The following is a 17,924-nucleotide window of genomic DNA, read 5'->3' on the forward strand; positions in this document are numbered from 1 at the left end:
CACAGTGTAATTCTTTGTAAATATGTTGTCTCATTTGGCAGTGCATTTTGGTTGCAATTTGACCTAAGCCCTCAGCAGGAGACATTTCATGCATCATCACCCTAGTTACCTCTAATGAAAGGCCATTAACTCCACTTTGCTAGTATTCCTTTGAGTGGCTTTTACAACTAATTGTTCCTACTTGTTGGACTCATGGAGGGGGCTTTGAGAGGGGAAAAGGGATGTTTTTGCATAACAGAAATACCTGGTCCCAAAATACCTCCCTGGCTTATGTTTCATAAGGACTAATTTATGGAACCCAGAGCAAAGTCCTAGAAAATAGGCTACCCACAGCATGATGAAAAGGCACAATGAGTTCAGATGCCAGCTTTCAAATAAGATGGAGCCATCCACAGGAAATAAATGCAGCCCTCATGGCCATATGTAATAAGGACAATCATCCTATGCATCAGTCTATTTATACCGAGACCCCGATTCTTTTGTTGCGTCTGAATAGAACGAAGGATGAAAAATGTATACATAAATGCCTGTATTGGTGATTGCAGACGCTAGCTAATCAGTTGTTACAGACAAGGTGGAAAACTGCCCTTCGGGATCATCATTTGGTTGCTCTGCCCATGTTTTTTCTAGCTTTTGCATTTGCACGGAGATTGCACTGATACTAGAGACCATCACTAGGGAGGTTTTTAATGCTAGAGAGGGAGATGGGCAAAATGCCCAGAGAATTAATTCCCACTTGCTAGTTGAAATAGAAAGCATTGCACAATGATTTAGACTGCCACAGCCGTCCCATGTTCATAGCTGTTGAACCTGCTTTTCAACAGAAGTGAACTACCTACATAATGAAAAAGATTCAGAATTTTCCATCTGTGATTGGTTTTCTTCATTTTATCAGCATCGAACTGTATTTATTAAGCTCCTGTTGTGTATAGAGCACTAAACTAAGTTCTTGGGAAACAGTAAAGATGAAAAAGATTTTATGACTACCCCATGGGCACTAACAGAAAGATAGTGGTTCTAAATCTACTAATATACTATAGTTAAGAGTGAGAAAATAGTTATAAATAATGGTTACAAATGAACAAATAATTTTGGTTAATATTTTACTGTCAAGGTAGTTGATGAGACAGCAAGAATTGGAAAAGGAAGAAAACTGATCAGAGATAGTCTTGGACGAGGTAACTTTTTAATAGTAATCATCCTTATCATCATATTTGTGGTATTGATTAGGCGGTTACTATGTGCCAAACAATGAATTAAGTACTGGAGTAGATACAAGATAATCAAATCAGACACCATCCCTGTCCCACATGAGGCTTACACTCTAAGTAAGAGGGAGAGCAGGTAATAATGTTGGTATTTGTTAAGCACTTACTATGTGCAGAGCACTGTTCTAAGCGCTGGGGTAGACACAGGGGAATCAGGTTGTCCCACATGGGGCTCACAGTCTTAATCCCCATTTTACAGATGAGGTAACTGAGGCACAGAGAAGTTAAGTGACTTGCCCACAGTCACACAGCCGACAAGTGGCAGAGCCGGGATTCAAATCCATGATCTCTGACTCCAAAGCCCGTGCTCTTTCCACTCAGCCACACTGCTTCTCTCCATTATTAAATACCCAGTTCCAGATGAGGAAACCGAGTCACAGAAAAGGTAAATGATATGTCCAAGGTCACAAAAGGACAAGTGGCAGAGTCAGGATTAGAATCCAGGGCCTCTGATTCTCAAGCACAAGCTCTCACTAAGCCATGAGATATGATTTTGCAAAGCCAAGTCGGCGATCCTCATGGGAAAGTTGTGGAACAAAGATGTGAGGTAGAAGAGTCAAGAGCAAAGGGCTGGAAGATTTACTTGGGAGATGTGAAGAGTGTGAGCTGCGTGTAATGAGAGAAGAGAACAGATACAAAAGAATGAGCCAGGTAATGGACTTCCTTGAAGCCAATGGTCAAAAGCCTTTTTTTTTAATGCAAGAAGCAGTAGGAACTCTTTGGAAATTTTTGAAGGGCACAAAATGCTCCAAACTCCATTTTATAAAGATGATTCACATAGATGAATGTAAGATATAATGGAAAGAGGAGAGACTGAAGGAAGATAAACCTTTAAGGGGACTTTTACAGCAGTCCAATTGGTACTGAGATCTTACCCTGGATGACAGTCTTAAGGGTGGGGAGGAAGGGGTGAATCTTGTAAAGATTTTAGTGGAAAAACTAACAGGCACTAAAGGAAAAAAATATCTAAATGGTAAATGAGAGTGAGACGTGAAAGTAAAATCAGAAATTGTGAGCTTGTGACATAGGGAAGAACGGTCATCTTGTTGACAGGGATGTAGGTGAAAGAAAAAGAGTTTAGAAGAAAAAGTGAAGTGGGTCCAGTTGATTTAAGGCTCCAGGAGGTCACCCCTGTGGAGAAGGCCCAAAGACAAGAGGGAATATACCTTTGTAGAACAGGTGAGATATACTAGAGATATAGTTTTGGGAGACAATTGTATAAAAGTGATATTAAAACCCTTTTTTAATGGTACTTGTTAAGCACTTACTCTGTGGCAGGCACTATCCAACAAAATTATCTTTATTATTATTATCCACAAAATAACTTAATTTATAATCAGTGAGGAAAGTTGTGAAATCCTGGAGATTGCTATTTCTGAAGAGTCAGAGCAAAGAAAGATTAGATTCTAGGAAGAGAAGAATCAACCACGCTGAAGGCATGTCAGCTGTTTTATCATGATTAGTTGATGTCACCGGCCAAAAAATTGTGGTTTCTTAACCACTTTTCCATATTAATGTGACATAATATATATAATATCTGTACTCTACAATACAGGACTCTTTTAAGCTCTGTAACTGAAATGAGCACATTCGAAACGTTTAATAAGGATCTATTGGAGGGCAAGTCTTGTGTCAGGAGCTGTGGTATTTTCCAGCCCCCTTAGCATTTATTAAAGTTGCTGCAGTTAAAAAGCTGTAATTGGATCTAGGGATTGGACTAATGGTCTGCCATGAGATGAGCCTGTCCCCATCCCTACCTTCTGCTGCTCCTTCAATGCTCAGAGCTGAGTTTCCCAGGAGACCTGAAGCATTTACTTTGAAAAAAAAAATAAAGTGTTCACAGCAGGCCCATTGCTGGGATAATCCAGCTAGCAATAATAGAATGTGCCCCAGGTTCTATTTTGATGATCTCTGAATGGGACCATGATTAAAGGCCTGGTAGAGGGCATTTTGACTGTTCCGGCAGAGGTGATATGCTTAGACCAGTGCAATATGGACCGGAGCAAAAACATTTCAAAAATGTTTTTGTTAGTCAAGAAAAATCAGCGGTTTGAAGGCAATCTGATACGCTTGTAGTTCCAGGCATAAAAGATACCATCTTACATCCTGCTGGCATTATTCCTGTGTACTGTCAAGCAGCTTCCGGAAATGATGGATAGATAGTGGTAACGCTGAAAAGTAAAGGAAATGACAGAATTGGCACCACCAGTAATTCAGTCTATAGGTTGATTTGACTCAACAGGGGAAAACTCACGTGACCTGAGACATACATTTATATTTGCAATTATTCTCAAGAAGCAGTGAGTCCTAGGGTAAAGAGCATGGACGTGGGACTAAGCGGCCCTGGTTCTAATCCCATCTCTACCACCTGTCTGCTGTGTGACCTTGGACAAGTCACTTTAGTTCTCTGTGCTTCAGTTACCTCATCTATAAAATGGGGGATAAGACTGAGCTCCAAGTGGAGTGTGAACTGAGGCCAATCTTATTTGCTTGTATTTACCCCAGTACTTCGTACAGTGCTTGGCACGTAGTAAGTACTAAACAAATATCCTCAAAAAAAATCCCAAACTAGGTATCAATTGATATTATTGAATCATGGACTTGTAGGGCTGGAAGAGAAATCTAAGCAATTATTTAGTCCATCCTTTTTTCTTTGAGATTATCTGATTATCTTGTATCTCCCCCAGTATTTAGTACAGTGCTTAGTGCACGGTAATCATTTAACAAATGCCACAATTATTGTTACTGTTCCTTGTGAACCCAGTTTAAAACCTCATGTTGAAATTAAGGCCTGTTCTTGTTTTATCCTACATCGAGTAAACTTTCATACACTAATTTATATTTTATCCATTCATTAAGTCCATCCTTTTTTTTTTTTTGAGAGATTTTTATTAAGTCATCCTAGAGAGGAGAGTTTAACTTATTTAGTAAAGGGCAGAGAATGTATCAGTTATATTGTTTGTTATATTGTACTCTCCCAAGTTTTTAGTACAGTGCTCCGCCCACCGTAAGTGCTCCATAAATATGATTGACTGATTGTTTAAAGCAATGTAGTCTTTTAGGACATCCTGTGATTACCACACTGCTCTTTCACTTATCTTCCAAAGAGGAAAAGTGGCATGGTGAAATCAGCATGGACCTATGAAGCAGAGGAGTTAGATTCTAATCCCAGCTCTGCCACTTGTCTGACGTGTGACCTTGGACAAGTCATTTAACTTCTCTGCACCTCAGTTTACTCATTTTTAAAATGGGGATTCAATGCTAGTTCTCCCTCCTATTTGAGAAACAGCATGGCATGATGATTAGAGCACAGGACTGGGAGTCAGAAATTATGGGTTTTAATTCCAGCTCCTTCTACTGTGGGATTGATAGGGGTTGTTGTGTGACTGCTGTGTGGGCAAGTCACTTCATTTCTCTGGGCCTCAGTTACCTCATCTGTAAAAAGGGGATTGAGACTGTGAGTCCACATGGGACAGGGACTGTGTCCAACCCGATTTGCTCATATCTACCCCAGTGCCTAGTACAATGCCTGGCACATAGTAAGTGCTTAACAATACCATAGTTAGTTCCGTAGTCTGTGAGTTCTAAATGGAACAGAGACTGTGTGACCTGATTATCTTGTTTTATCTCCCCCAGTGTTTAGTAGAGTATTTAGCACACAGTAAACATTTAACAAATGCCACAATTATCATTATTGTTCTTTGTGTACCCAACTTAAAACCTCATGTTGAATGTTCTTCAACATGTTCTTGTTTTATCCTATATGGAGTAAACTGTCATGCATTAATTATATTTTATCCATTTATTAAGCTACTCAGTGAAGGAAACATCTTACAAAATATACTGAATTTAAATAGGACTCCTGTTTAACAATAAAACACACTGTTCCCTAGTTGAAATGTACTACTTCAGATTTTTTGTTCGAATCCCGGCTCTGCCACTTGTCAGCAGTGTGACTGTGGGCAAGTCACTTAACTTTTCTGTGCCTCAGTCACCTCATCTGTGAAATGGGGATGAAGACTGTGAGCCTCACGTGGGATGACCTGATTACCCTGTATCTACCCCTGCGCTTAGAACAGTGCTCTACACATAATAAGTGCTTAACAAATACCAACATTATTATTATTATTATAAAAATGACTGAAAATTTCCTGTGGTCTGGGCAATTCTACTGCCTTTGGGCAATTCCTGAGGGATGAGAAAAGGAGTTATTTCAGTTGCCTAAAAAGAATTAAAAACTTCAACTGGCATTTTCTCCCTCTGTGATGTAGGAAATTGTATCAAAAATGTGTGGTTCAGTGTCCCCATTCAATGAGGGGTTGCTTTTCTTTTGGCCACTGAAGGTGCGGAAGGGCCTACTGACCTCAGATCTGCTTTCTGCCTTGGACCACACCCTTCCAGGCAGTCTCAGCTGTGCCCAAAGAACAACTGAAGATCCAGAAAAGGCCATGCTCTCTCACCAGGCAATGCCAAGTAGCATTAACAACTCCAGTGTCCTACACAAACAAAAAGTTTGCCCATCAAATTTCTAAACAGGGAGACAGGAGAAGGAGCAGTAGCGTATATCTCTTATGGTACTGCATTTACATGGAGAAAGAGGTGACAATGATAGCACTTTCTAATCCTGAGGATTTCACACTTGAGATGCTATATCTATTTCTGAGGAAGGGAGGAAGTACTTTTGGCTATTTTTTGTTATAGGATCTTGGGTCTGAGCAACCATTTTTCATCACAAGATTAATTTCTTTGTTCTGATCTGCTTTCAGGCCAACTGCAAGCTAATGCGTACTGTGAAAATCCGGATATAGTATTAATAGGCAACAAAGCTGACCTATCAGATCAGAGGGAGGTGAACGAACGACAAGCACGAGATCTCGCAGACAAGTATGGGTAAGAATTTAAGAGAATTCATCTTATCCACATGAAAATGCTCGAGAAAAGACGGGATGCCTTGTCAAAATCCACAAACATGGCTTGTTCAATGTTGAGTTGAGTTTACTTCTCCAAAGCAGTTTATGTTCTCCATGATCGTAGTATTATTTTTCTATTTAAATTAAAAGATATTAATAATGCTACTGATAATAATTGTGGTATTTAAGTGCTTACTCTACTCCAAACATTGTTCATTCATTCAACTCATTAAATCGCATTTATTGATTGCTTACTGTGTGCGGAGCACTGTGCTAAGTGCTTGGAAAGTACAATTCGGCAACAGAGACAATCCCTACCCAACAAAGGGCTCACAGTCTAAAAGATTCTAAGCACTTGGGTAAATGCAAGATAATGAAATCAGAAACAGTAGGAGGGAAAACGGTTATTGAATTCCCATTTACAGATGAGAAACTAAGGCACAGAGCAGTTAAGTGACTTTTCATTCATTCATTCAATAGTATTTATTGAGCGCTTACTATGTGCAGAGCACTGTACTAAGCGCTTGGAATGAACAAGTCCCTGCCGTTTGACGGGCTTACAGTCTAATCGGGGGAGACGGACAGACAAGAACAATGGCAATAAATAGAGTCAAGGGGAAGTGACTTGCCCTAGGTCACACATTAGACAAGTGGCAGAACAGTGTGGCTCAGTGGAAAGAGCAAGGGCTTGGGAGTCAGAGGTCATGGGTTCAAATCCCGGCTCAGCTGCTTGTCAGCTGTGTGACTGTGGGCAAGTCACTTAACTTCTCTGTGCCTCAGTTACCTCATCTGTAAAATGGGGATGAAGACTGTGAGCCCCACGTGGGACAACCTGATTCCCCTGTGTCTACCCCAGCACTTAGAATGTGCTCTGCACATAGTAAGTGCTTAACAAATACCAACATTATTATTATTATTATTACCCCAGCACTTAGAACAGTGCTCTGCACATAGTAAGTGCTTAACAAATATCAACATTATTATTATTATAATTCAGGTTCCCTCATCCCCAACCCATTTCCACTAAGCCACACTGTTTTTTGCTGCTTTGCCTGTGATCATCATCAGTACTTTATGCGTACCTGATGTATGCAGAGGACTCCATTAACAATGTAAATTAACAGTCGTTGAGAGCATACAAAAAATGTAGAAGACAGAGTTGATGCCTTTGAGTATGGAACACAGATTTCTCACCCCTGGTGCTAGAGCATAAGACCATAGTATCATATCCTCATTAAAATCCAGATTGTCATTCCTATTTCATTGTGAATCCACAGAGTGACATATTTTTGACCTACTCATAGACATCTAAAGTGTCAAAAAAATCTTGTTTTGATAACTTTAGAAAGAAAATGGACTCTTCCTTAAATGGAAAGGGAACACAAAGAAAAGCTTTCTCTAATTTAAGATTCACTATCACTATGAATTTGCTGGAAGTCCAATTACAGCTATAAGTCTGAGTTCCAAAAATAAATAATTAAGAATTAAAATGTAATATTCCATTTTACAATCCCACTTCTTTTGGGGAAAAAAATCAACTTTCTTAACTTCTTCTTCTCTTTTAAATATAATTGTATTCTCCAGTATAGTGTTCTGGTGCTCTGAAAAGGAGAAAGTTTTGGGGGACTTCTTTTTCATTATTATTTGTGCAAAACACTGTTCTGAGCCCTAGAATAAGTGCAAAATAATCCATAAAACACAGTCCTAATCTCACAAAGGACTCTCAATCTAGTGTAGGACAGACACATAAAACTATGAGAATAAGTAACAGAAAGCAGTTTAAAATTACCCAAGTTAACATTAAAATATATGGCTGCACAGTTTTTGGAGGAGGTGGTTCAGACCATCCACTATTCCAGGCAATAGTCCTTGGCTCCAGAGTATCCCAGCCCAAACTACCTAGTGTTCCTATGGTTGAGAAGGTGGGGATTCAGTCCCACAGTGGTCAACTGGAGCAGGAAGAGCAATGTGGACAGTAGACAGGTCTAAGCAGTAACCAGAGCCCTCATAGAAGTTGGGGCATCTTCTTATGTGGGATTTTTATGGGTTATTTGGGATTATGAGGGAAAAAGACCTTTTACTTTGCTCTTCCCCCAAGGTAACTAATTACCCATTTCCCAACCTTCATTCCTGGACTCCCCCAAAAGCTCAAACCCTCAACGATGATGATGATGATGATGATCAATCAGTGGTATTTATTGAACACTTACTGTGTGCAGAGTGTAGTGCAGAGAAGCAGCGTGGCTCAGTGGAAAGAGCACGGGCTTTGGAGTCAGGGCTCATGAGTTCGAATCCCAGCTCTGCCACTTGTCGGCTGTGTGACTGTGGGCAAGTCACTTAACTTCTCTGTGCCTCAGTTCCCTCATCTGTAAAATGGGGATGAAGACTGTGAGCCCCACGTGGGACAGCCTGATTCCCCTATGTCTACCCCAGTGCTTAGAACAGTGCTCGGCACATAGTAAGCGCTTAACAAATACCAACATTATTAGTGTGCTGCACTTCTCTACTTACTGTGTACAATCATTATCAGTGGTATTTACTGAGCTCTTAACTAGGTGTAGAATATTGTTTTAAACACTTGGGAGACTAATAATCATCATAATGATGGCATTTGTTAAACACTTACTATGTGCCAAGCATTATTCTCAGTGCTGGGGTAGATGCAAGGTAATCAGGGATTAAGACTGTGATGCCTTTGTGGGACAGCAGCGTGGCTCAGTGGAAAGAGCCCGGGCTTGGGAGTCAGAGGTCATGGGTTTGAATCCCAGCTCTGCCACTTGTCAGCTGTGTGACTATGGGCAAGTCACTTCACTTCTCTATGCCTCACTTACCTCATCTATAAAATGGGGATTAAGAATGTGAGCCTCATGTGGGCAACCTGATTACCAAGTATCTATCCCAGCACTTAGAACAGTGTTCTTCACATAGTAAGCGCTTAACAGATACCAACATTATTATTATTACCCCAGCGCTTAGAATGGTGCTCAGCACTTAGTAAGTACCTAAGAGATACCATTATTATTGGGGAAGCAGCTCCTTTTAGGGAAGTAGCGTGGCTCAGTGGAAAGAGCCCGGGCTTAGGAGTCAGAGGTCATCGGTTCTAAAACCGGCTCCACCATTTGTCAGCTGTGTGACCTTGGGCAAGTCACTTAACTTCTCGGTGCCTCAGTTACCTCATCTGTAAAATGGGGATTAAGACTGTGAGCCTCGTGTGGGACAACCTGATTACCCTGTATCTACCCCAGTGCTTAGAACAGTGCTCAGCACATAGTAAGCACTTAACAAATACCAAAATTAACATTATTATTATTACCATGTATCTACTCCAGTGCTTAGTACTGTGCTTGGCACATAGTAAGCGCTTAACAAATACCATAATTATTATTATCATCAGGTCATCCACAAGGGGCTCACAGTCTTAAAAGGTGAGGTAACTGAGGCACAGAGAAGTTAAGTAACTTGCCCAAAGTCACACAGCTGACAAGTGGCAGAGGTGGAATTAGAACTCATGACCTATGACTCCCAAGCCTGTGCTCTTTCTACTAAGCCAAGCTGCTTCTCATACAATAGTACAATACAACAGAGTTGGTACAGTACAGTACAACAGAGTACAATAGTACATAGTACCATACAACAGAGTTGATAGGCAAGTTCCCTGCCGACAACAAGCTTACAGTCTAGAAGGTGAGACAAAATATAGAGAAATAATTTATAGATATGTACTTAACTGCTATGGAGTTGAGGATAGGGCAAATACCAAATGCCTAAAGGGCACAGATCGTAGTACAGTGATATGGTAATGATATTAAGTGGTTACGATGTGCCAACCACTGTACTAAGCAGTGGGTTAGATGTATGAAAACTCTCTTGCCCTGTTAGACCCACCCTAATTTAAGCCCTGTTCTATTCCCCATGACTGCTCAGTAAATACCTTTCATTAAGTGATTGATTTATCCAATATATTTGAAGAGTTAAAGGCCAGTGTATTATCCTGTCCATTATCTGAAGGATATTAGGAGCTAAAGGCTAGATTGGTCCTTCAAAGAAGTGTCACTTTTTCAGCCAACAGTTATCAATCAAGTAATTAGTCTTTGTGTCTACTTACTGCACAAAGTACTTTGAAAAGAACAATGGAAGAAAGATACATAATTCCTGCCCTCAAGGATCTTACCTTTAGCTTATTTTTGGTAAGGAGGAACCTAGGGCTTTGCTGACATTTCATCTCAGGGATAGAGCTGTTTAGTGTGGAAAGTTCATGACAACTGAGCTGAAAACTCATTCCAGTTCTTAATGGAGTGTCCTTTGTTTATAGTCCATAAACAGTGGAATTAACTCTTAGACACTTCATAAATAATCACAAAATGTAGGCTTGGAGATGAGGTACCTAAGGTAGCTTCAGCTAATTATGGACTGCTTTTGATTCAGAAGATGAACTCACTCACTACTCCCTGTACCCCTGGACTGCCCTAACTTCTACATACATGTATTTGCAAAGTTTTGAAGCTTAGTAAATGGGAAGAAAACTTTTTTTTAAGTGACCACCCTCGTATTCTGTAAATGTACAGAAAGAAAATCAGTGAAAATTTAAGGGAGATCTGAATCTTACCCTCTCTTCCTATTTCCTTTGGTTTCGGTTTACAAAGCGGGCTGTGCTTGAGAGAAGCATTGTGGCCTAGTGGAAAGAACCTCGGCCTGGAAATAACAGTTTTTCATCCTATTTAGACTGTGAGCCCCATGCGGGTTAGGGACTCTCTGACCTATTTTTTTTAAGGTATTTGTTAAGCACTTGCTATATGCCAGGCATTGTACTAAATGCTGAGATGGATACAAGCTAATCAGATTGAACATAGTCCATGGGGCTCAAAGTCTTAATCCCCATTTTACAGATCAGGTAACTGAGGCCTAGAGAAGTGAAGTGACTTGTCCAAGGTCACATAGACAAGCTGCTGAGGCAGCATTAGAACTCAGGTCCTTTTGACTCCTAGGCCTGAGCTCTATCCATTAGGCCTGATTATCTTGCATCTGCCTCAGAGTCCAGTGCAGTGCTTGGCACATAGCAAATGCTTAACATATGCCACAATTATTATTATTATTAATATTATTATTATCATTGTCATCATTATAAAACTCAGCTCATTAGCTACAATGCAAATGGAATCTCTGCCACTGTTCTAAATGGGAGCCAAAAAAATAAGATGAAACTGAGAATCGGGGGTGCATGTGATAGGTTGATAAATATTACACATTTTTGTCCTTAATTTAGAAAATTATTTCTAAGAGTTTAAGGTAGCCAAATCTCCAACCACAAGCTTTTAGATAACCGGAGATAAATCCACTGAATCTTCATTTCATGCAGAATAAACAGGCAAGTCAAGTAAGACTGGAAAATTACCGGTCTTCCACTTGACATTGTTTATTCCAGACCAAGAGTTGCTCAGGTTATTCTGGCTCCAGGAGCCTCAGAACTCCAAAAGAAATTCAGTTATCCACTTGGGAAATGTACTGCATACAGAGTACATGTCAGATTAAAGTATGCCTTTGGGGACCTTCACTAGTCAATATCTGAATAGTCTATTAATTAAAACACTAGCAAGCAGTGTGTTCCTTTCAAAATTATTGATTTTCAATTTCCTCACTGGAATTGGCTGAGACAACTATCTATTAGGTCTGTTATTTTGTAACTTTCTATGAGGGTTTTTTTTTTTTGGGTATTTTGTGTCACGATGAGATTTCCCAGAGTGTTCTGTTTTGCTGTTCTTATTCCTAGCCTTCCATATTTTGAGACAAGTGCAGCTACCGGACAAAATGTGGAAAAGGCTGTGGACACCCTCCTGGACTTAATAATGAAACGTATGGAACAGTGTGTGGACAAGACCCAAGTTCCAGATGCTGCCAATGGAGGAAACTCGGGGAAGCTTGATGGAGAAAAACCAGCAGCAAAGAAGTGTGCCTGCTAGATTTCCCTTTCAACTAAGAATCAAGAACCCCATGAAAATATTTGATCAGAAAATGGGTGACCAACTACTAAATTGATGTTTCCACAGGCCTCACAGAGCTACATTTTTATTTTCTTTCCCACCAGGAAACTAATTTTTTTTAAAGATAATTATCATTGTTCCAAGGGATCGAGGCCTCTCTGTGGTGAAACAACAATTTTCCAACATGTTTTCACCTTAAAGGAAATGCAATTTCTTTTTTGATTTTCATTCCAAAAGTGCTTCTCTCAGTAGCATTGTCTGTGAGGCAGGGGGAGAAAATGTTTGGGTCTTTTTAATCAGAAAAAAGAACAGCATTCACTTTTGTTGTGAGACCTATATATTGAAGGTTATCAAATTAAGAAAAAAGAAAGCTACATAGGATGCATCTGTTTCTTTTATAGAATCTAATGATTAATACATTGGTGTATTTGCATCAGAAATAATGTGTTAACTAAAGTGATTTTCCAAGCAAAGAATTTCACGTGATGCATTAAGAATGACCTTACTGTATGTACAGAGAATAGAGTACCTGAAAGACCAAGTAAGTGAAAAGATTACAGGGAGGGTAACTAGTCATTAAATTCAGGGAATTGTGTATTATAACATCCATATTTGTATTAATAGCCAGTAGGGAAGGCTCACCTGATTTAATCATTTTGGTTGTATCTAAATATTAAAAATGATTTTTACCTGCCAAGAACAATGTCAAATTGTAAATCCTAAACCATGCATATCCCCTCTAATGTTTTTCAGCATCGCAACTTTTAAAAGGACAAGAGGCCCTCTTAGTCATAGAATCCAGAGCTGAATAGAGCCCAAACCCCAGACCATTAGGTAGTAACGGATATCAATATTTAACATCGAGTTCCCTTTTTGTTTTGGTCTTGTAAAAAGAAAAGCCCAACTGTTTGTGATGGAGACATGCTTGTAGAAGAATAATTACTGAACTGTACTGATTCATAATCATTTTTATCTTAAACATTTTCCCTTTCTAAAGAACTCCACAGAGTTTGTTCTTGAAATTTGATTTCCAGAACATAGAGAAATAGCCTCGCAGAACACATGTGCCAAAAAACCACACCCCCAGCCCCTATTTTGATGCTATTTCATTATTCCCATCTTTGGGAAAGGGGCTTTCATCCCTTATATTCCTATTTATACCTTTCTCCTCTTCTTCCCATCCTACTCAGCAAAGTGCTATTTGAAAAGGGCTTCTCCTTCCTGCTGTGCCTCAGACACACAGACGAAAGAAGATGTTTCAAGAGTAGAGCCCAGATCATTTTGCGAATTAAACACTGCTGTTTGCTGGCTTGAATAAAGCCATCTCTTTCCACTCTGCCCTAGTGCTTTTCACTTCTTAGCAGTTAGGAGTCTTTCCTGGAAGGCAGCTACTTGTCTGCTGCATCTGAGATTTAATAGTGATTCTCAGGTGGGCTGTGGAATGTACCAGCTAAGCAAACTGGTGGTTCTCCCGATTCTTTGCCAATTCAGGTGAACTCCAGAGTGGATCTTCTTGCTTTCAGGCCTCCTTTACTTGGTGGGAGGTTGCTTGGTGGTCTACCACAGCAAGCTCTCTCTCTAACAACGTGGATTGTTGCCAGCCTATGACTCAGATACACAATAATGGAAGACAGAGCCAGCAGAAATCCTGTTCTCTTCCACTGGTAGGGCAACTGCTGATCCAGCTTTTGGGATCTCATTGTACATTCTTCTTTCTGAATTTTAGGTTGTGCTTTCTTGATTTTCTTTCTTCCCTTTCCTGGAGAAGTCTTGAGATGAAGCATGAAATGTGCCTCAGATACTTCTGGGATCTAAGACTTCTTCAACTAAAATATATCTCATAAAACTTGGTAAGACAGTGAGCCCTTTCTCTGAGGCTAGTAGACAGATCCCAGTATTTTTAAGGGCATTAAGCAGACTTCATTAACATATTTACATAAGGGGCTGCCTGTCCATACTTTATGCTTTTGATGATTAAAGTCCAAAATCAACTTTAAAATCTAAATCTACTTAGAAAATGAGCCTAGAAGACTTAACTTTCAAAAACCTGCAAACATTCTACTTCATCCTAGTGAGGAAAAAAATTGTGATTTGACTAAAGGAAAAAAAGAAAAATGCAAACTTTCTTCATTAACCTGTAGGAATACATATTAATGTATTTTTCTCCCAATACTGCCAGAAGATTCTGTAGGCTGTCATCAGATTTATTCATGTTGCCTCCATGTCAGGTTCAGGAAAAATCAAAACAAAAAAAACACCTCATGTTTTGTCATCTTGGGTCAATTGACCATAATTGTATGTTTCCAGGTGCTCTTTGACAATTGAAAGGGAACCACTGGCTGTGTATGTGCCTGAGTGTTCATGTTTTCCGAGCTGCTACTACTAGTTTTTTGTGTGTGTGTGTGTGTGTGGTCCAATTCAGTAATGGATTGTTAATTTGGAGGAATTCTAATTGATATTCCTTTAAAGATCCCCTTTTAATCTAAGCACAAGAAAGAGTCTTGGCTGTTGAGTACTCAACAAAGACACTTTATGTTAATGGAATAATGTTTTCGATATCTAAAGTTAATTTTAAAATCTAATAACAGTTTTCAAATTAGGAGAAAATAGCTTGTTTCAGTTTTCAAAAATATTTTATGTATTTTTAATGGAAATTAAATTCCACAAATTAATCCCAGAGATATTTTTTCAAGGACAGGCATTAGGAAGATAGAAATCTGACTTGTGGACACAGAAATATACTAAAGGTTAGAAAGTAATGCTTGTATTTGGCAAAATCTCTGTGACTAGTTCTATGATCTGTAAAGCAAAGACAAACTTAGTTGCCTCAGAGTTGTGAATTCTAGCAAGTAGCCTTTAGGATAATTTGATGCAAGCAGTTATCACTACTATCAATTCAGACAAGGTATTATCCAAAATTATAATCCACTGAAAATTAAAATGTGAGATGTTACCATGGAGGTTTACCAAGAGAAAAGCAATTTGCTCTACTGCTTGTAATAATATTTCTGTGGAGAAGTCAAAGATGCCTATTGAATAGGTAAATTCTCAATCAGAATATTGTTTGTTGAATGGTGCCTGATGTTTTAGAGCCAATGAAACCAATCATTCCTGAATGTAAACTCAAAGAGGAGTTGCTGTTCATTGTACAGAGAATTTCAGAAAAAAAAACCAAAAAACATTCACCTTAGAATTATTCTATGGAGGGCAAATCAGTTAGATCCTTGAAATATATTGTATGGTGAGAGATCAATGAAGAAACACTTGTATTTCAGTAGGAATTTTAGTTATACTGTAACAAAGGGGATATTTAACATAATGAATATATACACCTAAGATGAAAAGGATTTTTGTGCCTACTTTTGGACAAATATTTGTCAGCTTTTCTGAACAGTGACAGATTTCTATAGAACTCAGCTCATGGAGACTTTACCAAGAGTGGGGAAATCCTTTGATTTTGCATGTGGTTATTTTGTTGTACTTTTAGAATATTACCATTCCCTCTCTGCTAACACCCTGTTGAGGAACTGAAATCTCCAGGATTGTCCTACCAGGGCTATTTATTTCAAGAGATTCCCTTCAGGAGCAGCATGGGAGCTGAGATATTTTTTCTTTCACTTTTAGAACAAGCAGAAAGTCCAAACTTAGTACCTTGACGAACAACTCAAAAAGCCAAGTGGAAGTGTCCCTGAGTGGAAATGGTCAAAGAATCATATTTTCTACTTGACTTAAATTCTGTTTTTCAGCTGCTTTCTTTTCATAGTCCTAACAATTGAGTTAAGGGAGGTTTGGTCTTGGAAATAGGTAAACTGTCCACCAGAGGTGATCACTGTAAATTGAGTAGATCAGGACTGTGCTTTTGATATAGTTCTTCTCCTTTTAAAGATGGGTTTTTTTCATCCCCTGTTCCTTTCAGTGACTGAGTAACTCCGATGCTGATCTTATTGTCTAGGAAGCACATCTTAGGCAGTGACATCTTTATGTGCAATAGGGCTTTTGGTGTACATAGCCTATAAAGAGATACCAATTGTATCTGAAATTATTTATGGAAATGAAATTGTTCCGCCTTAGTTAAGTTTTTAAAAGGTAGACACCATTTTGTTTAGAACACTGAGATGTTTTAATGTATTTGATAATTTACCTTCAATAGATCCTCCAATGTTATGTTACTTTAAGCATGGTTTCTTGTTTTTATGTTTGCTTTCTAGAATGCAGATCTCTAGCTGTTTCATTTAGTGCTAAAATGTGATTGACACAGTTAAACATGGTATTTTGATTCTATATGCCCCATGGCAGACTGTGGTGCCTGCCAAACACTATGTCATTAATTTGTTGTACCAAAGTTTCTGTGGCTTTAAAAAAAAAAAAAAAAAGCAAAAAAAACCCTCCAAAACTATTGTCCAATAATTCACTGGTGTCTGGGTTTGTATACTATGGTTGAGGAATGCATTCTGTGATTGAGTTTCTGCACTGTTATTTTCAAATAAAAACTCATTTTTATTAGTGGTGCTGGGTATCTTGGGTATCTTTGTCACAATATTTTGGTTGGATATTCTACAGATTCAAATCAGTATTTTTTCCAGGGCTGTGGAAACAGGTGACCTCTTTTTTCAAGTGATTTGGATGTGTAGAACAATGTCTGTTCAGAACATTTCCACACTTTTTAAAATTGTGAATTTTTTTTTAAAGTACAATCTATTTAAGCCATTCCTTTGAGAAAATACCCATTAAAATTTTGATCATAAAAGCCTCCTGAAACCAGAAAAGCTTTGTCTCTTAGAACCAGGAAGTTAAATTTTATCAGGTGAAATAATAATAATAATGATAATGTTGGTATTTAAGCACTTACTATGTGCAGAGCACTGTTCTAAGTGCTGGCGTAGATATAGGGTAATCAGGTGGTCCCACATGGGGCTAACATTCTTTATTCCTTTTCTACAGATTAGGTAATTGAGGCCCAGAGAAGTGAAGTGACTTGTCCACAGTCACACAGTCGACAAGTGGCAGAGCAGGGATGCTGAATTTCACAGCCTGTAGGTGTTCCCCCAAGTTAAAAAAAAAAATGTTCTTGGCATTATGCTTCCAGATTTGTAGACTTGTGGTATATGACCACCAGATAGGAAATCTGCTGTTTTACCTTAAATCATTACAAGAAATACATTTTGATAACTCAAATCTGTAAGGGTACAAGCAACTATTGTATAGGAAAATAGGGCATCCTGATGTTGAAATTCAACCTCAGAAGCTGTTTTTAGCATTTTTTTGTGATATTTGTTAAGGACTTATACTGTGTGCCAGGTGCTTAATAGACCACTGGGGTAGATACAAGCTAATCAGTTTGGACACAATCCATGTCCCACATGGGGCTAACATTCTTTATTCCCTTTCTACAGATGAGGTAACTGAGGCCCAGAGAAGTGAAGTGACTTGCCCAAGATCACACAATGGACATATGGCAGAGCTGGGATTAGAACCCAGGTCCTCTGACTCCCTGCCCCATGCTCTTTCCACTAAGCCACACTGCTTCTCAAGCACTGTTTCTCTCATAGGCCACTGAGGGGATTTACATTTCTGATAAGGCTCCCTTTTAAAATTAGAAGGGTTCAGTGGTGTTGGGGCCAACAGTTACAAGTGAAGGGAGGGGAGAACTCATACTGGGGGCTCAGGTTACAAATGTCACTGAAAACAAGTTTTCTTCATGAATGAGAAATTCCATTAATCAGGTTTCACCAAGCATGTGGGTTTCACAGTTCCAGGGAAATCCTCAC

At 39.0% G+C, this 17,924-nt stretch overlaps 1 protein-coding gene across 5 annotated transcripts in view; it reads left to right on the top strand.

The window, feature by feature from the left end:
- The window catches only part of RAB27B (RAB27B, member RAS oncogene family), a 208,360-nt gene extending 191,697 nt beyond the window's left edge, over positions 1-16,663 (top strand). For all 5 annotated transcript variants that reach the window (XM_029060670.2, XM_029060671.2, XM_029060672.2 and 2 more), the window contains 2 exons: positions 6,035-6,158; positions 11,946-16,663. In XM_029060670.2, coding sequence (XP_028916503.1) covers positions 6,035-6,158; positions 11,946-12,135 — 314 coding nt within the window. In that variant the 3' untranslated portion in view covers positions 12,136-16,663. The remainder of the gene's footprint in view (positions 1-6,034; positions 6,159-11,945) is intronic.
- Positions 16,664-17,924: the final 1,261 nt, after the last annotated feature.

The sequence above is a fragment of the Ornithorhynchus anatinus genome, chromosome 3, assembly GCF_004115215.2.
Source record: "Ornithorhynchus anatinus isolate Pmale09 chromosome 3, mOrnAna1.pri.v4, whole genome shotgun sequence".
NCBI lineage: Eukaryota > Metazoa > Chordata > Mammalia > Monotremata > Ornithorhynchidae > Ornithorhynchus > Ornithorhynchus anatinus.